This window comes from Myxocyprinus asiaticus, chromosome 18 (assembly GCF_019703515.2).
Source record: "Myxocyprinus asiaticus isolate MX2 ecotype Aquarium Trade chromosome 18, UBuf_Myxa_2, whole genome shotgun sequence".
NCBI classification, from domain to species: domain Eukaryota; kingdom Metazoa; phylum Chordata; class Actinopteri; order Cypriniformes; family Catostomidae; genus Myxocyprinus; species Myxocyprinus asiaticus.
Window position 1 is genome coordinate 5,105,129 of NC_059361.1, and position 22,382 is coordinate 5,127,510.

At 38.4% G+C, this 22,382-nt stretch overlaps 1 protein-coding gene across 1 annotated transcript in view; it reads right to left on the reverse strand.

Moving 5' to 3' along the window:
• ptprq (protein tyrosine phosphatase receptor type Q) overlaps positions 1–22,382 on the reverse strand; it is a 92,495-nt gene that overhangs the window by 12,398 nt on the left and 57,715 nt on the right. The window contains 13 exon segments of the mRNA XM_051723977.1: positions 200–334; positions 435–511; positions 1,013–1,103; positions 3,096–3,177; positions 3,466–3,492; positions 3,920–3,964; positions 6,166–6,294; positions 6,391–6,490; positions 6,700–6,773; positions 10,896–11,115; positions 11,325–11,483; positions 11,569–11,635; positions 11,939–12,180. Of these exon segments, the coding sequence (XP_051579937.1) occupies positions 200–334; positions 435–511; positions 1,013–1,103; positions 3,096–3,177; positions 3,466–3,492; positions 3,920–3,964; positions 6,166–6,294; positions 6,391–6,490; positions 6,700–6,773; positions 10,896–11,115; positions 11,325–11,483; positions 11,569–11,635; positions 11,939–12,180 (1,448 nt within the window).

Consider the following 22,382-nt stretch of genomic DNA (forward strand, 5'->3'; position numbering starts at 1 on the left):
AAATTTAGGACAACAACAACAAAAAAGTTTTATTTAAAAAATAAAATAAAAATCTGTTTATCCTAAGGTTATAAACATTGTAAAGCCCCATTTTGGTTCTAACTGGAACCTTTATTTTTACCTTTATTTTTAAGAGTATATGTCAATTACATAAATATACCCATAGCTTCATTGTTTTGTTGTAGAAATACGCACATACCCGGCCCTTCTCAAAGCACTGTGTGAGCATGACAATAGTTTTGGTCCCCGTCTCCCAAATCATCCTCCAGAAATCTGCAACGGTACTCGGCAGAGGACCCTGTGTGGCTATAAACTCATTAGGACAAAGATAGCCCTGAGACAAAGAGACAAGACGAAAAAAGGAATAAGAAATTAAAGCTCTGTTGAAGTTAAAAGTGAGACAGCTGATACGTGGGCTGTTCTCAAGCTCTTACAGAGACAAAGCTGGCATTGATGTAGTCAGACCCTGGCATTCCCGGCTCAGACAGTAACTTCACTCTGTTATTGTTATCTAAAAAAAGACATAAAAAGATGTGTGTTAACAATGTTTGTATAACATAAGACTGGCACGTTCTCATTTAGTTCCAAACATGCGTGATTTTCTTCCTCATGCATAATGCAAAATAATATATTTCTAACAATCTCTGAGCTGTTTTTCTAATACAATGAAATCATATTGTACTTAAGGGCTGTCAAGCTCCAAACAGGACAAAAAAGCACCATAAAGTGCCATTAAAATAGTCCAAATCACACAACAATCAAGAACCAATATTGTCAGTGAATAGCAACTTGTTCCTCACACAAAGCAAAATTCGTGTGGTCTACTTTAATGACACTTTTATTGTGTCTTTGTCTATTTTGGAGCATGACAGTCACTAGTCACTGCCTGATTTCATTTTGGAAAAGAACAAAAAATCATATGGGTATGGAACCACATGATGGTGACAGAATTTTCATTTTTGTATGAACTGCAGTATGGATGTCAATGTGAGTGAAACTGCGCGTATCATACATGGTTTAATATTAGTGAAGCGATTTTTGGAGCGATTCCAAGGCAGATCAGCGTCAGACGTTGCCAGATCACGAAGCAACTTCGGCAATTCCTGTAATACACAGAAAAAGTCTAATTATAAAACGCACCAGAAAGTAATCAATCATCCAAAAAGACATGCAGTATTGAACAAAAACTCTACGTGCTCTATTTTTGTGAGTGTGCAAAATGCAGCGCTATGTGCAAAGACTTTCTGTGAGAGCACTAATTCTAAGCACAATTTTCGTGCCAGCGCAAAGTGCAAATGGGTGTGGATGGGAGTGTTTGCTCTATCTGTGGGTGTATTGTATGGTAATGAAGTGCCGCATAGCACAATTTGCTATTTTCCTGACAAATAGGTCACTGCGCTAAGATGTTTCAAAACCACATCTGTTTTCAGCGTAAAGTCTGAATTGGTGCTAATAAAGTTCATGTCCAAACTCTGAATATACAGTGGAACATCAAATTATGTCCATGACGATCACTGTTGCAGCCGTTTAATGAGACAAATATTTATGAGATTTGTGTTAAACTATCTAGAGGCCATGGGTTCTTTTTTAATTATTATAATTATTATGTTTAAATTCTGAGAGAACCTCAGAAATAAATTGCACTTGACTCAGCCCATCAGTGATTTGTGCGCATAATTTCGCCAAACCTACTTGCGCCTAGACTTAGCGCATGCTTGCACGAAAATACCAAAACTTAACTGCCATGCCCATTGACTTTGCGCTTATGACTTAAAGAATAGCGCTGCGCAGGGGCCTGGGTAGCTCAGTGGTAAAAAATGCTAGCTACCACCCCTGGAGTTTGCTAGTTTGCTAGTTCGAATCCCAGGGTGTGCTGAGTGACTCCAGACAGGTCTCCTAAGCAACCAAATTGGCCCGGTTGCTAGGGAGGGTAGAGTCACATGGGGTAAACTCCTCGTGGTCGCTATAATGTGGTTCGTTCTCGGTGGGGCACGTGGTGAGTTGAGCGTGGATACCGCGGTGGGTGGCGTGAAGCCTCCACACACGCTATGTCTCCGTGGCAACGCGCTCAACAAGCCATGTGATAAGATGCATGGGTTGACGGAGTCAGATGCGGAGGCAGCTGGGATTTGTCCTCTGCCACCCGGACTGAGGCGAATCACTATGCGACCACGAGGACGGATCAGAAAAAAAAAAAGGAATAGCACTGCACTTAGTGCTAGAGCTCATAAAATAGGGCCCATAGTGTAGTATGGCTGAATAATTTGGACAAAAAAATCGAATTGTAATTATTTTGAAAAATAGTGCGATTTGAACTACGCTATGGTTATTAACATGTATAAAATTTTTAAAAAATAATATTTTTTTTTTTACATTTTTTCTTTTGACCAAAATTAAGTCAAGGGCAAACATGCTCCAAAAGAAATACTGTTCAAGAAAGGGTTCACACTTGAGTCCTCTTCAGTCCACAATAATGATATTATTATTACTATAATTAAGTTAAGAAATTACAATTGAAATATATTTTCATATAATATTAACATCAACAACAATTATTATTATTATTATTATTATTATTATTTTAAAACAGTTTCATATTCATGTAATATTTTCTTAGATGCGCGGACCTTTATTTTGGTGGAAGCTTTTATTTTGGCGGTATATTTCTGTTTGTAGTAGAGTTGAGAATGGCTGTTTAATGCAGAGAAATGCTCTCATTCACTCTTCTGTCCACAAAAACCCAGTGTTATGAGATTACTTTAGATTTGGATAGTAACTTAGTGGCCAAGCATCTTTAAACAAATGTGCAATTAGTGAATCTAGAGTGCTGTAAATTTAACAAGCTCAGCTCGTTAGCCTCACGCGTGCTTTGAGTATGTGTAAATATGATAGAGAGAACAAAGCTGCACACATACAAGCAGCGTGTGTAGACTATTTATTTATTTAATTAAATCGCAGCCTTTGCGGTTTGATAATCGCGATTTCAATTTTATTTTGCTTAATCAATAGAGCCCAATAGTTTACTGGTGCTTCCTCGTTTTTTTCTCTCTCTCACCCACCTACACACACAAAACACATCTAACACTAAAGCTTACCGCAAACTCCTCCTGAAACTTGGCATTGTCATTGGCACAAAGATCTTCCACATGCTGAAGAAAAGATTTCTTATTGATTGGCCTGTAAATGTGTTAAAGAGAGATAAATAAAGCATTAAACATCCACAAAACCATTAATTATCATCATTGTTAACATTAATACCACTGCAACAAGCATTATTTCTACAGAACAGATTTTCTTATGACATTTCACAGCTTGTCTTATGGACTTTATGGATGTTTTCCAAACAATAACAATCATAAGAATTTGACTCGTACTCTAAATTAAAAAAGGCTTAAAAAGAAGAAAAAAGAAGGAAAATATCAATCAGTCTTCACAGGCTATAATATAATTCTCCTTTTTACTTACTTGAGAGATTTCCTGTAACTTAGCAGCCTGGAACATTAGATAGTAGAGAAATATGACCGAAAAACTAGATTACTTTTTAAGTTCAGTGATAAATAGGAAATTAATGAATGTGCAGTTCACTACATCATCTAATTAGAGGAAGACACACAGACTTGTAAAGAATATGAGAGTCATTTTCTGCGTGATCTTTCAAGCAGAAACGTACAAAGCCAAACTACATAGCAACAATACTGCAAGACAGATCAGTTAGTACATTAATTAAGGATAACAACATAATAGCAAAAAAAAAAAAAAAAAAAGACTCCAGGTGCAAACACCACAGCATGCAACTGGGAAAAGAAAAACTTTGAACCTTTAAAAGGGAAAAAAGATGGAAATACTGTAATTAAAAAAACAAAACTATGAGCAGAACTCTACAAACTATGTACACACCAACCTCACTCTCTGTACTTACTGGATGACAAAAATCTCCTTCCTTCTATAGAAAAAGGAAGAATACCTGAGAACAGAGGATAACCAGTGAGTGAATGAGTGAGTGAGTGAATTAACGAGAGATTAGTGTTGTGTGGTGGTGGCGTAGTGGACTAAAGCACTGAACTGGTAAGTAAAAGGTTGTTGGTTTAATCCCCACAGCCATCACCATTGTGTCCTTGAGCAAGGCACTTAACTCCAGGTTGCTCCAGGGGGATTGTCCCTGTAATAAGGTCACTGTAAGTCGCTTTGGATAAAAGCATCTGCCAAATGCATAAATGTAAATGTAAATTAAGGGAGTGAATGAATGAGTTAGTGAATGAAAGTCTCTTATGTGGGCATCATGAGTGCTCACGTACAGTGTAAACTTGAGAGCGATTTAAAGGAATATTCCAGGTTCAATACAAGTTAAGTTCAATCGACAGCATTTTTGGCATAATGTTGATTACTACAAAACATAATTTTCTTTAAAAAAAAGAAAGCAAAATTGAGGTTAAGGTGAGGCACTTTCAAGGGAAGTGAATGGGGCCAATTTTTGGAGGGTTTAAACCCTTTAAGCTCTGAGGGTATTTTTTGAAGATTTCCTGTTTCAGTAGCATACCCAAAATTAAAGGCTTATAACTCAACAAAAAACAAAACAAAAAACAAAACAAGGAGGGTCAAGTGTTGACGTTTTAAAGAAAACTTTTCAAATTTTTTAATGATATAGATTATGACAAATTCTGAGACTCTCAGCCTAAGAAACTGCTGGGAAAAACATTTAGCCAAAAATTTACTTTTTATTATTTGATATTATATATCTCTGGGTGTAAATAAGGTGGCTCCAAAAAAACTGCTTTTGTTGTTGTTGTTGTTGTTGTTGTTCCCAATCATGTCAACTGTATCTGAGATTTTTTTGTGTTGACATGACAAAGCAATCAAAAGTTATAGAATTACAAAAATGATGTATTATTCCTCTTTTGTAATTCGCTTTGGATTAAAAATGTTAATGTAAATTTATCATAGTGTCCAAAAACATCCTGATGTGTCCAAAAGCCTTTCCAAACAAATAAAACATAATAATTGTACAGAAGAACTAATTATACATGCAAACACAACATTGACTAAAGGTATACATAGCATGCAGACATGATTTTAGTAAAGAGATGAGTTTCATTCTGTGCCATTTGAGTCATTATTGAGTCTGTGTCATGTACTTGGCACCATCTCCTGGTGGCCATATGTAACATTGTGCTTCGTGTGGATTATCTAAAGATCTATGCATCCGATTACCTTGTGTGGGGCTCATTTGAAAGATAATCACCTCCTGTAAGTCATGGTATGTGAGATTTTATGTTCCGTTTATTTTTCATGAAGTTATAAGTGAAAACGCAGCATTTAAACAACACCAACCTAACTGTCAAAGACATGTACTTAGTTATTACTCGCTATATTTTTGTCTGTGAGTAAAATAAAAAGACTGGTTGTATTCTACTCTTTGAGAGCTTTCCAACAACATATGACACATGGCTATTTGATGAGTCTGATGTTTTTACTGATTGGAATAATATGTACAGTGCAATTTTATTTTTTTAATAAATTATCAAAACGGAACACTTCTGATTTGTCTGCAAATTTGAAAGCACTCATTCATTTATGTTCATAATGCCTGCATGCATTGTAAAGTAGAGCTTCTAAGCTTTCAAACGATACCTATATTGTGTTAGTCAAGACTGTAGTTATTAAAAGTTTAATGATTAACTTTTTTCTCACTGGCCCATCCGAGCTGAAAGGGTTAAAGGCAGAAATGTGAAGCTTATAATTTTATAAAAGCACTTACATTAATTCTTCTGTTAAAACTCATGTACAGTATTATTTGTAAAGTTGTTTAAATCGTAATTGTTACAGTCGTTTTAGTGTTAGTGTTTTAGTTTAGGGTTTTTTGACATTACATCGTCATGGCAATGAAGTTGTAAAAATGGCTATAACTTTACACAGAAAAGATTAGCAAGTGATTTTATCACACTAAAATCATGTTAAAATGCATATTGTTTATGCCTTGTGACTATACTTTTGAACAGTGAGTATTTTAAAGTTTTCATTTCCATTATAAGTGCCTCACTGGAACACAGATTTAGCTTTTTTTAAAGAAAATATATTTTTTTTGTGGTAATCAACATTATGCCAAATGCTGTTGATTGAGCTTAACTTGTATTGAACCTGGAATAAGTGTGATGTCAGACGTCTCACCGGTTGATCTTCTCCTCTTTAAACTCTATGTCAGCCACTGCAATCAGCTGATCCAGCTTGAACTTGGTCTCAATAATCTCAGCCTCACGTGGAGAGTACGTCCCACCTTCCTTTTGCCTCTGGTGGATCCTGGGATTGGAGAGAATAAACCAGGAATAAACTGGGGCACATCGTGTGCGAGTTTTTTATCGAATTATTCCCTATTCAAAACAACACATATCTTACCTCACAGATCCGTATATAAGCAGAATCAAAAGTAAAGCCAAGAAAAAAGACAACAGTACTCCAAGAATGATCTGCTCATCCCTGGTCAACAGACGGTCATCTGAGAGAGAGAGAGAGAGAGAGAGAAAGACTTCTTTTTATTGTTTAATGCCATTCCTTGAATTTTCTTTGTCAGTTGCACAGTATGTTTTATCCTTAATTAATGTTCATTGTTTTTGCAATGTTTTATGTGTATATAACTTAGCTGTAAACGCTTTGGCAATACAAATGTATAAATATTTGCCATACCAGTGCTCACTGTGTTCATACCTGCAGTTCTGACCCTGTCCGAGTACTCAGAGTCTGTGTACTGCCCACGAATATTTGTCGCCCGAAATTTGAATCTAAACAGTAAGATAATGGTTAAAATGCAAAGGAAAAAAAAAAGACTCCTGGATATTTTTTTTACCCCCTGATGCATGATGCCAGTTAAGATACAGAGTGTGATGTTACATCCAAACCACCATGGGTGATCACCATTGACCTTTACTTATAATTCTATGCAACTGGTCATTTTATGTCATTAGCTGCATCCCAAATCACATGCTTATGCACTATTCTACTATTCTTTTGTAGTGTATGTAGTGCAAGTACTGTGTTCACTCTAATAATGCAATGAAGAGTATAAGATGTTATCATTACTGGAAGAATCAAGTTGCTTTAATTAAGTTCTGGGCTCATAACTCAAATATCTACAGTATGTTCCTTGAAAATCCATGGACTTAAGAACTCAAACTATCGAGTACAAAATGTAGGCTATGGGGAATACCCATAATGCCTTGCGCTTAAATTATTTAATTATGTTTTCTTGGTGAAAGGGAACATATCGGCATTAAAATAGTTGTTATTAAGAATCAGGGCCATTTCTAGCTATAAGTGGCTGCTTATGAACCACTAGGGGGCCTGCAAAGCAAGATCGTTTTTTAATTAGTTAATTATTTACAGTTTTGTATATAGTTATTTACTGTTATTTATAGTTATTTATTGTTAATTTGTATAGTTATTTATTGGTAATTTATTGTTCATTTTTTTTGCGTTTTGCGTAATTAATATATTCCCATTTTAAGTTAATTTATTCAAATTAGCTGAAGACTGTATTGTGGTCTCCAAATAGGAATTCGCTTATGGCCCCCATATGTTCAGAAACATTCCTGTTAAGAATTCAAAGAGGTTTTTAGCTCTTTTGCAGTATTATTTATGCTTTGTTACAAATAGTTGTTTCGTGTGATGTCACCTCTTGCATGTGCAACTGAAGTACAGGTGTCAATGCATTTCTATGGAGAAATACATTTAATTAATGATTGACCTAGAATCAATTATAATTATTTTAAGTTGTGTTATTGTATGACCTCAATTTGAGTGCATTAAATTGAACATTTTAAGTAGAAACAACAACATGCAAAATTGAAAGCTGATTTTCCATTCTACATTTCTATATTTCTTTAATCATTCATTTATTTCTGTATGCTATTCCGTATTTATTTCTCCTTCACGTAACATGCTAATGAGAGGATGTCAACAGCTGTTCAGATATCACAGTCAAACTATCGATACCAGGTGCAATGTCTTTTTGGCGGGAGTTTGTAGTTTCACAATGGTGAAGAGAAGGTCGGTAGCAGAGTTGCTCCGCGAGGCAGCGAATAGTTTGGAAAATCATAAAAGCGAGATCCTTTGCTAAACTTTTATTAATTGATTCAGAAAATTCTGTATTGTCCTTATTACTGTCATAGTCAAGCGAAGCACTTTTACAATGATCAGCCAGTGGTGTCATAAGGTCCGCCTACTGATGTTTGACTGACATCCTCTCATTAGCATGTCATACAAAGGAAAAATAAATACAGAAATAAATGAATGATTAAAGAAATATAAATATACAATTTTACATTTCCGTTGACATTTTTGCATTTCCGCAACCGTTTTGTATTGTATTATTTTGCATTAATGAGTGCATTTCTTTCTTTCTTTCTTTATTTTATTAATTATTTTTATATCTCCTCGCACATTTAAGTATTTATATATTTATTTATGCACAAATATATGGATGTATTTACTTATTTATGTATGTATGTATTTATTTATTTATTATTTTTGCAGGTTTCGTCCTCCATATAAGTCTAGGCGCAAGTGGGTTTGGCAAAATCGCTCGTGCAATGCGCAAATGAGCTGCAATTTAATTCTGAGGTTCTTCTTTGGTTATTCCAGCATCTGCGTCCTATTATCTAGTCCATTCCCTCAAGCACCAACGATTTAAACAAAGACAGCAACTTCATAAGTGAATAGACCTAGTGTAAATGGACTGTATGCAATGAATTAGAAGAACTGAAAATTACGTTATTTTGTGCATTAACTGCTATTTTTTTTTTCTCCCCTTTTCTCCCACTTTGGAATGCCCAATTCCCATTGCGCACCAAGTCCTTGTGGTGGTGTAGTGACTCGCCTCAATCCGGGTGGCGGAGGACGAATCTCAGTTGCCTCTGCGTCTGAGACCGTCAATCCGCGCATCTTATCATGTGGCTTGTTGAGCGCGTTATCGCGGAGACCTAGCGTGTGTGGAGGCTCACGCTATTCTCCGCGGCATCCACGCACAACTCACCACGCACCCCACCGAAAGCGAGAACCATATTATAGCGACCACGAGGAGGTTAACCCAACGTGACTCTACCCACTGGAGTCACTCAGCACGCCCTGGATTCGAACTTGCGACTTCACGTGGAGGAGGAGGCAGGAAGCGTGTCATTGAAACTTGCACAGAGCACAGACCAAGCGCCGTTCACAAACTAAAACAGTCCAAAACAATTTCAAAACAATATAAAATAAAATAAAAAATTATTTCCAAATAATAATACAAAAAAAACAATGTAAACAATGACACGCTTCCTGCCTCCTCCTCCACGTAACGTGTGACCTTACCAACAAGCTTACGTCATCCCTCTCATGAGCGCACGTCACAGAGATGTACAGAAGCGAACATTTGTAGTTAAAAAGTATATAAGTATTGTTTTGTTTCTAAAACTAATCAATCGTTTGGGTTCAGAAGAACTTTATTTGTTGAGTGGAGTCGTGTGGATTATTTTGATTCACCCTAAATATGCATTTTGGACCGTCACTTGCGTTGTTTAAAGGAGGAGGCCTGAAATGAAATCCTAAAAGTCTTCAATTCTGTTTTGATGAAGAAAGAAACTCAGATACATCTTAGATGGCCTGAGGGTGAGTAAATTATCAGCAAATTTTCATTTTTGGGTGAACTATTCCTTTAATTACACAAGATTAGGAGACGCCATTACTCCATTTAATTGAGGGAACGAGTTTACTCAATCAGTTGAGTAAAGTCAACTTATTAGGGTTACAAGTGTACCTTTGGAATATTTACCATCATTTTCTACTGCAGTGGACAGATGTGCAGCTCTCACAAAATACATCATTTTGGAAAAGAATAAGATGAAAAATGATTATATTCTTGTTTTTTTCCTCATTTCCAATATTACCCTTGTGATTTAAAGATGAAGTGTGAATTAAAAAAATGTCTCTTATCCCACTTTAATATGCAGAAACAACTATTTACTGACTGGCTGGGATTTTTGCATTTCCGTTTGATGACACTAGTGATGCAGATTTTACACCCTTCACTTTTAATAATTCATGCATCATAGGGTAAATAAAACAGATTAGTGCAGGGGTTCCCAAACTGTTTTGTCAGCTGAAGCCCTTTTGACATAAACGAAATAGAAGTACCCCCTGATATTTTAAGTACCTTTCGAAATATAATTAATTTCACATCTTTGCACTTTATTTTTCGTATTATTGTTATGTGAACTTGAATGAACCATTATTACATCTATTGTTCTTTTCTTATAATATTTATATATTAATTTCATTTAATTCTCCAATGCCATTTCTATCCCAGTCAGAAACTGCACAACATTCCCAGTAGTAGGCTAAAATTCACACACACACACACACACACACACACACACACACACACACACACACACACACACACACACTTTTAAAACATGATTGCGTTGCTGATAATGAAAGTAATTATGCGACATCATAACTTTGTATGGAGAGTAGCACGTAATTTACTTTTGCTGTATAAATGTCAATTTCTCACCGTTAGTCCACTGCATGAGAGCACGCACTCTCGCTCTCTTTCTCACACACACTCATATGCAGCGGGCATATGAGAGAGAGAGAGAGAAAGAGAGAGAGAGAGAGAGAGCGCTCTCATCTAATTGAGGTAAAAACTGAAGCCGTAGACACAAGTTTGGTTTAAAGGAAAATTTACGCACTTGGTTTAAGTTGTGTTCTTGTTTTTTTCAGACAAATTTAAAAAAATTTTTTTTTTTTTTTTTTTTTTAAATCAGTAAATGATAGGTCATATTTTTGTACGCAATATCTACATTCTCACAAACCCCCGTTTGGAAAACCCTGGATTAATGCATGTGCGTGTATGTCTGTCTTACACATAGTATGTTTTAGGTTTGAGCGGTCCGTTACAGAGCGTCTCAGCATTTTCAGACAGGCATGCCTCGTCTGCTCCTATGACGTATGTGTTAGTTTTTGCGTTCATGCGTTCAGATCTCTCAGAGCATGCTGGATTCAAGAAGCCCTCGTCGGTCAGATACGGAGCGGTAGGGTGGAGAAACACACTCTTCCAGTTGGACAGATTACCGTAGTCCATCACTGCATCAAGATATACCAATATAACAATAAGCCCTTCAATATAACATCACATTACTATACAATTTCAACATGTTATTAAGGCCAGAACACAAATCTCCAGCTTACTTATGGAAAATACACAGCAAAAATGTATTTTAACAGCCTTCAGGAAAAACAACATGGCCTCTTTAAGTGCTTTTTGGCATTTCATGGATTTGCTGTTTTAATACCTGCTGGCTCTGAAACAATGACCTGGACTTTCTGGATTGGTCCATGATCATCTGTAAAGAAACATTCAGGCATCTCAACAGCAATGGTTTTAGACGTGGTGATGACAGCGCCTGCGTTGTTCAGAGCAACCCGTGGCTTCCTCGTTGGTTTGGGAGGAGCTAAATAAAGCAGAATCTGTAAAAATCACTTCAGAAAAAAAACCTACATTTTCATTTCGGTTTTAAAAGGAAAAACTCCTAATACCTTTTACACCTGTCATGACCTGAACCTCTGAACTTGGTCCTAAACCGGCTCCATTCACTGCAGCTATCTGCAAAAAGTGTAGACAAACATGTTACTGTCTTATATTGGTGTTGAACTTGGTTTGAAGATAATAAAGTATTTGGCTACCCATCCAAATACTGTTATATGAGAAGCCCTGTGTGAATATCAATTAATGAAGGGTATTTTACACTTGAGATTTGGTTCAGACCTGAGTGTGTTTGAGTTCGATTCATTTGGTTGGTGTGGAAGAGTTTTCCAAACGTTACAGTGTATTTTAGATGCCGTGTTAGGTTAAAAAGTGCAAGTTAGGTCTGAACGGCTCCAAAGTGTTCAGGTGTGAGTTTCCTACCCGTATGCTGTAATTGAATCCCCCCTTCAGTCCATTTATGACGGCTGTCATTGTGTTATTAGGGTTGCTGATCACTAGCAGGCTGTTGATGTAAAAGTCCAGTAGTCCATTGCGGTAGATGGTGACATGATATGCACTGATATTTCCATTTGGCTCATCCGGTGGAGAGAATGTCACATAAACACGAGTCACTTCCTCTGGAATCACTGTCAGTGTCAAGTCTTTGGGTGGATCTTTCGGTTCTGGGAAAACACAACCGTGAAAGTCACCAAATAAATTCAATTCAGTTTATTTGCATAGAGCTTTTTACAATATATATATTTATATATATATATAATTAAAACAATTACAGAAATAGAAAAACTGAAAATCATTGCAAGAGAACATTTATTGCAAAAGAAAGATTTATGGGTTGTTGATACAAAAAACTTTTGGATTTAAATAAGCAGATACTTAAGAGCCTATGATTGGACCATTATTGCAGTGATTAATATGTTTCAGCTGGTAACAATTCTTTTAACCCTAACTCTATTCAACTGCCGGCCCACGGGCCAATTCTGGCCCATTTGAAATTTTCAATGGCCCGTCTGAGGTTGTCAGTTGTGTTAGGGGCTGTTCACACTGAACTTGTTTTGTGTCTGTTCATGCTGTTTTTCAGTTGTTTTCCTATATAAACTTGAGCTAGATGCACGTTGTGCCACTTCTCAATGTTTTTACAGTGTCTTGTGTAAGAGCAACGCATTTTTAGACTCTTTCAGAGGTTGCACTAGGAATGATCATTATCTGTCATTTTGATGGAATGGGAAGATTAAAGAACCAAAATCATGGACAAATGATAAGCGTGAGTTCGGAGAAACAGAAAAGTTATGTTCATTAATTTGGTCAAGAAAACATTTGATTTGAATTTTTTAATTTTTTTTTTTTAAATCATTGCATATATAACAAACTTACATTTGGGTTGGATGCAACTTCACCAACAATAACAAACATCACTGTTTATTAATATTGTAAGCAAATTTTATAGACTTACTATAACATGATATCTGATAGAAGCTTTCTGTTAAAATATTCTTGGCCCGTATGCATCAAAGATTTTTTTCCATCTGGCCCACTTGTCAATGAAGTTGAATAGCCCTGCCCTAACTGATGCAATGTGTAGCTTCTCATTTCTTAAACAACCATATCAGAAGACATATCCCGTGGTCGTGGAAAATATGTTACTGAGTTTCAGAAGGGGCAAAATATTGCCCTGCATCAAGCAAAGAAAACAACAAAGGAGATTGCTGAAATCACTGGAATTGGGTTAAGAACTGTCCAACACATTATTAAAACCTGGAAGGATAGTAGTGAACTGTCAGCTTCACAGAAGAAATGTGGTCGGAAAAAAATCTTGAATGATTGTGATCGGAGATCACTAAAACACTTGGTGAAGTCACATTGTAAAAAATCGACAGTAGAACTCACAGCTATGTTTAATAGTGAAAGTAAGAGTATTTCCACACACACAATGTGACGAGAACTTACAGGATTGGGACTAAACAGCTGTGTGGCCACAAGAAGGCCACAAGAAAGCCACTTATTATTGAGGCTAATCGGAAAAAACTACTTTAATTTGCTTGGGAGCATAAAGATTGGACTGTGTACTGGAAAAAGGTCATGTGGTCTGATGAGTCCAGATTTACCCTATTCCAAAGCGATGGGTGCATCAGCGATGCACCCGTCATGCATAGTGCCCACTGTACAAGCCTCTGGAGGCAGTGTTATGATCTGGGGTTGCTTCAATCGGTCAGGTCTAGTCTCAGCAAAATTATGCGGCAATAAAATGAAGTCAGCTGACTACCTGAATGTACTGAATGACCAGGTTAACCCATCAATGGATTTTTCTTCCCTGATGGCATGGGCATATTCAAAAATGCCAAGATTCATCATGCTCAAATTGTGAAAGAGTGGTTCAGGGAGCATGAGGAATCATTTTCACACATGAATTGGCCACCACAGAGTCCTGACCTTAACCCCATTGAAAGTCTTTGGGATGTGCTGGAGAAGACTTTACGGAGTGGTTCGACACTCCCGTCATCAATACAAGATCTCGGCCAACAATTAATGCAACTCTGGACGGAAATAAATCAAAGCTAAAGGCGGTCCAACGAAATATTAAAGTATGCAACATTTTTTGGGGGCCAGGCAGTGTATTTTTAACAGTATTTTGCACATGTTTTATAATTATTGAAAGCAAGCAGCTTTTATACGCTCATATTAATTGAGAGACTACATAAAATATTTGAAAATACATCTTTTTAACACCACAGTACCACTTGAAATAAATGAAGAGAAACGGGACCAAAAATACTATGTACACTTTCCCTTATACCAGGGTTGCTCATTACGTCAATTGACAACCACTAGTTGATCTCATTAATAAAAAGAAAACAACAATTACAAGAAAATTAGAAAACCATTCACTGCTCTTTGCTGAATAACTTTAGGGGCTTTAAAAAGTTTTAAAAGTAGTTTTATGTTACTTCTGCATTTTTACTTGAATACTTGATACTTCTGTTAAAAACTGCTATCACTGTTTTCTTCAAGGTGCACTCAGTAACGTTTGTCTTTGTGTCATCTTGGACTTACACTGACACCTAGTGGCTGCATCATTTAAAATCAATAGTTTTCAGTTTCAGATGCCATTGTAGAAATGTAGTATTCACAGTCAGCCATGATTATTTTAATCAATGAGTGAAAGTGTCCAATAACAAGACAAGACTGAGATTAAGGGAGTAGTTTTCGGCTGGTCATGTGATTCTAACATGGCAGCCCCCATGTGCGGACCCTCTCCATGTAGAATAAAACAGCTTTTATAAGGTTACTGATATGACTGGAGTCTTCATTTTAATGTGAGTCAATAGTTTAATCAATCAGAAGATGCATCCCGTGGTCCTGGAAAAGATGTTACTATGTTTCAGAAGGGGCAAATTATTGGCTTTAATCTGGGTGGTGGTTGCCTCCGCATCTGAGACATCAATGATTTCCTACACATATTGCAAAATTACAATTCATATCTTTAGGAGTTAAACTTTAATTTATCCCTTTGCTTTATTGTTTTTATTGGTTCTATTGCTTGTAATTTGTTTATCTATTCTTTTCTTTTTTCTCTCTCTCCCCTTTTCTCCCCAGTTTGGCATGCCCGATTCCCAATGTGCTCTAAGTCCTCATGGTGGCGTAGTGACTCGCCTCAATCTGGGTGGAGGAGGATGAATCTCAGTTGGCTCCGCGTCTGAGACCGTGGCTTGTTGAGCGTGTTACCACGGAGACCTAGCACGTGTGGAGGCTTCACTCTATACTCCGCGACATCCACGCACAACTCACCACGTGCTCCACCGAGAGCGAGAACCACATTATAGCGACCACGAGGAGGTTAACCCAACGTGACTCTACCCACCCTAGCAACCGGGTCAGTTGGTTGCTTAGGAAGCCTGACTGGAGTCACTCAGCATGCCCTGGATTCGAACTTGCGACTCCAGGTTTGTTTCTCTATTCATATTTTACTAGAATATTTACTTGGTTTGGACTCAAGATGGCGCCGAGTATGGCTGCTGCATTGCGAGCTCCGACACAACATAATAATGTTTTGTTTGTTTTGTCACAATTCTTATGTTTTTTGTCTTGGATGTTGTCTGCCTTATTGTCTACGACAGACAAACACTTTTGGACATTGGTTCAGCAATTTCACACCGTAAACCGGACTTCACATTCCTCAATGCCGACCCGCTGTTTACAAACACGCAAGCGGAGCCCTTTGTCTGGGCAGCACGGCCGCGGAAACGCAAGAGGAAAAGGGGAAACAGAGCCGGCGTTCTCATCAGAGTAAGACGCCGCGCAAATCGACCCCCGCTACCCACTATTCTACTGGCAAATGTTCAGTCTCTGGATAACAAGCTCTGCGAGCTGAAAGCGCGGCTCTCTTTCCAACGAGATACAAGGGACTGCTGCATTATCTGCCTAACAGAAACTTGGATGTCTGCGGAGATTCCAGATTCAGCCATTGAACCCGCGGGGTTCTCCGTGCACCGAGCGGACAGAGCGAAAGACCTCTCAGGTAAAAGCAGAGGTGGTGGTGTATGTTTTATGATCAACAAATCCTGGTGTGATCAGAGGAACGTACATTCTATCAAGTCTTTCTGCTCTCCTGATCTGGAATTTCTCATGCTTCTGTGTCGACCATTCTGGCTACCAAGGGAATTCACAGCAGTCATTATCACTGCTGTGTACATCCCGCCACAAGCTGACACAGAACGGGCACTCAAGGAACTGTATGGGAGAATAAGTGAGCAGGAAACCGCGCACCCTGAGGCCACGTTCATTGTGACTGGGGACTTTAATAAAGCCAGTTTAAAATCAGTCGCATCAAAATATCACCAGCACATTAGTTTCAACACACGAGGGGACCGGGTTTTGGACCATTGCTACTCTCCATTCCGGGATGGCTACAAATCCCTCCCCCGCCCACCATTTGGCAAATCGGACCACTCTTCCATTCTGCTTCTGCCCGCTTACAGGCAGAAATTGAAACAGGAAGCACCCACCCTCAGAACGATCCAGTGCTGGTCGGACCAATCAGATTCTATGCTACAAGACTGTTTTGATCACACGGACTGGGAGATGTTCCGGTCCGCCTCTGATGACGACATCGAGCTTTACGCTGATAGCGTAATTTGTTTCATCAGAACGTGCGTAGAGGATGTCGTTCCGACCAGAACTGTACGAATCTATCCGAATCAGAAACCTTGGATCAATAGCGATGTTCGCGTGGCACTTAATGTGTGGACCTCCGCTTTTAATTCCGGGAACGTGGAGGAGCATAAACAAGCCAGTTATGCCCTCCGAAAAACTATCAGAACCGCAAAACGCCAGTACAGGAGTAAGATTGAAGGACAGTTTAACACCACCAACTCTAGAAGCAAGTGGCAGGGAATTAACATCATCACAGACTTTAAAGGGAATAAAAACTCCGCCATGAACACCGCTGCCTCTCTACCGGATGAGCTAAATACTTTTTATGCTCGTTTCGAGGGAAATAACACCGCCCTCGTGGAGAGAGCTCTCGCGGCTGAAGCTACAGAGGTTAGTTCACTCTCCGATCCTTCCGACGGGTGAATATCCGCAAAGCCGCGGGCCCAGACGGCATTCCGGGCCACGTCATCAGAGCGTGCGCGAACCAGCTGGCTGGTGTTTTTACGGACATTTTCAACCTTTCCCTCTCTTTGTCTGTAGTCCCCACATGCTTTAAAACATCCACCATTGTGCCTATTCCAAAGCAATCAAAAATAACTTGTTTAAATGACTGGCGTCCTGTTGCTCTGACCCCCATCATCAGCAAATGTTTTGAGAGACTAATCAGAGATTATATCTGCTCTGTGATGCCTCCATCACTGGACCCGTTGCAGTTTGCTTACCGCAACAACCGCTCCACTGATGATGCCATTGCATCTACAATACACACTGCTCTCTCCCACCTGGAAAAAAAGAACACTTATGTGAGAATGCTGTTTGTAGACTACAGCTCAGCATTCAACACCATAGTGCCCTCCAAGCTAGATGAGAAACTCCTGGCTTTGGGCTTAAACAGCTCGCTGTGCAGCTGGATCCTGGACTTCCTGTCAAGCAGACGCCAGGTGGTTAGAATAGGCAGCAACATCTCCTCATCACTGACCCTCAACACTGGAGCCCCACAGGGCTGTGTTCTCAGCCCACTACTGTATTCCTTGTACACACATGACTGTGTGGCAACACATAGCTCCAATGCCATCATTAAGTTTGCTGATGACACGACGGTGGTAGGTCTGATCACTGACAATGATGAAACAGCCTACAGAGAGGAGGTGCACACTCTGACACACTGGTGTCAGGAGCACAACCTCTCCCTCAACGTCAGTAAGACAAAGGAGCTTGTGGTGGACTTCAGGAGAAAAGACAGAGAACACAGTCCCATCACCATCAATGGAGCACCAGTGGAGAGAGTCAGCAGCTTCAAGTTCCTGGGTGTCCACATCACTGAGGAACTCACATGGTCCATCCACACTGAAGTCATTGTGAAGAAGGCTCATCAGTGCCTCTTCTTCCTGAGACGGCTGAGGAAGTTTGGAATGAACCGCCACATCCTCACACGGTTCTACACCTGCACTGTAGAGAGCATCCTGACTGGCTGCATCTCCGCCTGGTATGGCAACAGCACAGCCCACAACCGCAAAGCACTGCAAAGGGTGGTGCGAACTGCCAGACACATCATCGGAGGTGAGCTTCCCTCCCTCCAGGAAATATATACAGTGTTCTCACTGCTACCATCAGGCAGGCGGTATCGCAGCATCAGGACCCGCACCAGCCGACTCCATGATAGCTTCTTCCCCCAAGCAATCAGACTTTTGAACTCTTGATCTTCCACGATCAAAATACATCAGCACTGCACTTTATTACCCTTACTTTATATCTCACGCCGGACTGTCATAAATTATATTATTATTATTATATTATGTTCTCTCTTAACAACTTACTATCAACCGACAGCCTGAATGTCAATACAGTACAATACTGTACATTCTATATATATATACTTTTTTATATATTTTTATTTTTTATTTTTATTGAATAATGTGTATCTATATTGTGTGTATTGTATACTGTACAGTGTATGTTATTATTTGTATATTGTTGTGTGTAATTATGTGTATATTAGACTTTAAATTGTGTTGTGTTAATTTGATGTTATTGTAAATTGGTATATGTCTCATCACTGTCACGACTGCTATGTTGATCGGAACTGCACCCAAGAATTTCACACAACATTGCACTTGTGTATATGGCTGTGTGACAATAAAGTGATTTGATTTTGAGTTGATTTGATTGTCTTGAATGATTGCTTGAGAACTTGAAATAGTGAGCCTGATTACATGCACACCAATACACTAACCCAACTTGCAAAAATCAGCTTATTTTAGGAATATTCCGGGTTCAATACAAGTTAAGCTCAATCGACAACATTTGTGGCATAATGATGATTACCAGAAATTAAATTTCGACTCGTCCCTCCTTTTCTTAAAAAAAAAGAAGCAAAAATCAATGTTGCAGTGAGACACTGACAATGGAAGTGAATGGGGCCAATGTTTGGAGGGTTTTAAGGCAGAAATGTGAAGCGTATAATTTTATAAAAGCACTTACATTGATTCTACTGTTAAAACTTGTGCATTATTTGAGTTGTAAAGTTGTTTAAATCATAATTTTTACAGTTGTTTTAGGGTTTAAGGGTTTGTTGACATTAAATCACCATGGCAATGAAGTTGTAAAATTGGATATAACTTTACACAGAAATAGTTAGTTAGATATTTTATCACACTAAAATAATGTTAACACACATATTTTTTACATCTTGTGGCTATACTTTTGAAACAGTGAGTATTTTTATGTTTATGGACTGGCCCCATTCACTTCTATTTTTCCAGATTTTTGATTTTTTTTTAAAGAAAAGGAGGGACGGGGGGCCTGGGTAGCTCAGCGAGTACTGACGCTGACTACCACCCCTGGAGTCACGAGTTCAAATCCAGGGCATGCTGAATGACTCCAGCCAGGTCTCCTAAGCAACCAAATTGTCCTGGTTGCTAGGGAGGGTAGAGTCACATGGGGTAACCTCCTTGTGGTCGTGATTAGTGGTTCTTGCTCTCAAAGGGGCGTGTGGTAAGTTGTGCGTGGTTTGCGGAGAGTAGCATGAGCCTCCACATGCTGTGAGTCTCCGCTGTGTAATGCACAACGAACCATGTGATAAGATGCACGGATTGACGGTCTCAGAAGCGGAGGCAAATGAGACTTGTCCTCCGCCACCCGGATTGAGGTGAGTAACTGCGCCACCACGAGGACCTAGTAAGTAGTGGGAACTGGGCATTCCAAATTGGGAGAAAAAGGGGATTAAATTAAAAAAGAAAAGAAGATGAGTCTAAATTAATTTTTGTGGTAATCAGCATTATGCCACATTATTTGTTCTCTCTTTATTTACTTATTTAGTTACATATTCTCTTTTATATCTTTTCCCTCAATACGTTTGTAATTTTCTTCACTTTAGTAAATTTCTTGTTTGTCTCTCTCTGTATGTATAAATGCAATAAAACAATAAATAAACAAACAAATAAATAAATAAATACAAATAAATAAATAAATAAATAAATAACACACACACACACGCACACACACACACACACTCACACACACACACACACACAAAAGGACTGTATGTAGACTGGAGATTCATGTTAAACCACCTACAGGAAGAAACAAAATATGTTTTCATAATGTCATTCCAAAGCTATACCATTCTTAATCTTATTCTTCTGGTATCAGATGATCTTACCTCCCAAGTTCGACAAATCCCAAAAATATTCTCTGCTTATTGATGTGTAAGCTAGCTACAGTAATGTTTTTTGTGTGACTTTTGGTTAAAAAAACAGAATTTTCATTTATTGAGTATACTACTTCTGAATTTCATGTTTTTTTTATTTATGGATTATGGAATAGTCCTATACACAATTATTTCCAATAAGATCTAAGTTTCATGACAAGAACAGTTCTTCAAGATTTTTTAATATTTTCTAAATATATGCGGGCCCGTGTAGTCAGAAGTCAGATTTCCAGTTCAGGGTGGGCTGGTCCACATATTTAGCCAGCACAGAGAATGTGATTGTGGTCAGCTTTGATGGCTGAGGAAGTGGTTACCTAGGAGACAAAATCATGCATTCAGTCTATAAACGTCTGGGCACCTAAGAAGTCGAGGATCAGATAACTGCCGCTAGACAGTTTATCAATATGGGCTTTATAGTTAAAGAAAGGGTTGCCATTTGGGGATGGTCTTATGGTGGTTATGTCACTTCAGTGGTTCTGGGAACTGGTAGTGGAGATTTTTAATGTGGTATGGCTGTCGCCCCGTTGTCGAAATGGGAATATTATGATTTACACTGAGAGATACATGCTAATGCCAGCAGAGAATCAGGCCTTTTATGACAATTCCACAGTGACGGGAAGAGCCGAGAATTTTAAATCCGTCCAGTACCTCCTGGTGCATGGCACTGCTGACGATAATGTTCATTTCCAACAAGCTGCTCAGATCTCTAAAGCGCTCGTTGATGAGCAAGTGGACTTTGATGCAATGTGGTGCACTGATGAAGACCACAGTCTCGGCGGATCAGCCAATCAGCATGTGTACACTCACATGAGCCAGTTTCTGAAAAACTGCTTTACTTGAAGTTGTGAAATCTTTCCACTGGACGCAGAACCTACATCGCTGAATCAACTTTACTTCCAGCGTGTGACGTCATTGAAGACCAGCCACTGAATCCACAAGAATCTGAGAAGCTACTGTGTTGTGATGCAATAATGGACACATTCTATTTATGCTTTTATCAGTTAAAGACATTTCAAACGTACATTCTGAACAACTGAGTCATGAATCTGCACTACAACACCAACAACACTAATAAATCTTGCTATGGACTTGTATTAAACACAAAGATTTACTGAACATTACATGATAAACACAAAGCTTGATGAGCCAGCTAAACAACTTGCAGATGAAATCTTCTATGTGAATAAAGGTTTAGGCGGAAATAGTTTATTTGAGATTAAACCTTTGCATATAAATACTTTTGTTCAACTAAAACTTCCAAAGAGCTGGGGAGAGCAATATTGTATATTTTCCATGTCAGGTTCATTGCCAGCTGTTAATTTCTTGTGAAATACATAAAGAAAAGAATTTTCAAGATGTTCAAGATCTGTTATAAAACAAACAAACAAACAAACAAACAAAAAACATTATGCTACAAATGCTGTTGATTGAGCTTAACTTGTATTGAACTCAGAATATTCCTTTAAAAAATCAGACAAAGCAAGAAAACTGTGTTAACATGAGATTTGAAATAACCAAGTTATTCTCTGCTTTTGACATCAAACTGTGAAGAAGCATGCACGCAGCACTTGCATACAGTACATTGGATAAGCCGGTTAAGAACGGCAATAAAGGTGTTTACATGCAATGCAAAATCAGGGTCTACCCGTGTCGAACGGTTTATTCTTAAGCTGTTTATGTCCTTACACTGATAAAGGAAATCCGTTTAACACGTTTACATTACCACATAAGCTGTGGCCTTATTAAGCATGATCGATGTAGGGACGTGCATGTAAACACACTAAATGTTTACTTAAACTACTTCAGTTTAGTTAGTTTTTGTTCGAAACTTGTATTGGTGGCGACTTCTGAAATTTTGGTATCGTGATAGTTCTACTTACAATGAATATTTATATGGTGCATGGTAGATCTTACTTTAATGTTTTTCTTTCCTATGCAAAAGTAGATGTCATGTCATAGAAGTGAGCACCCCTGCATTATACAGTACATTCATTCAGATTTTACCCT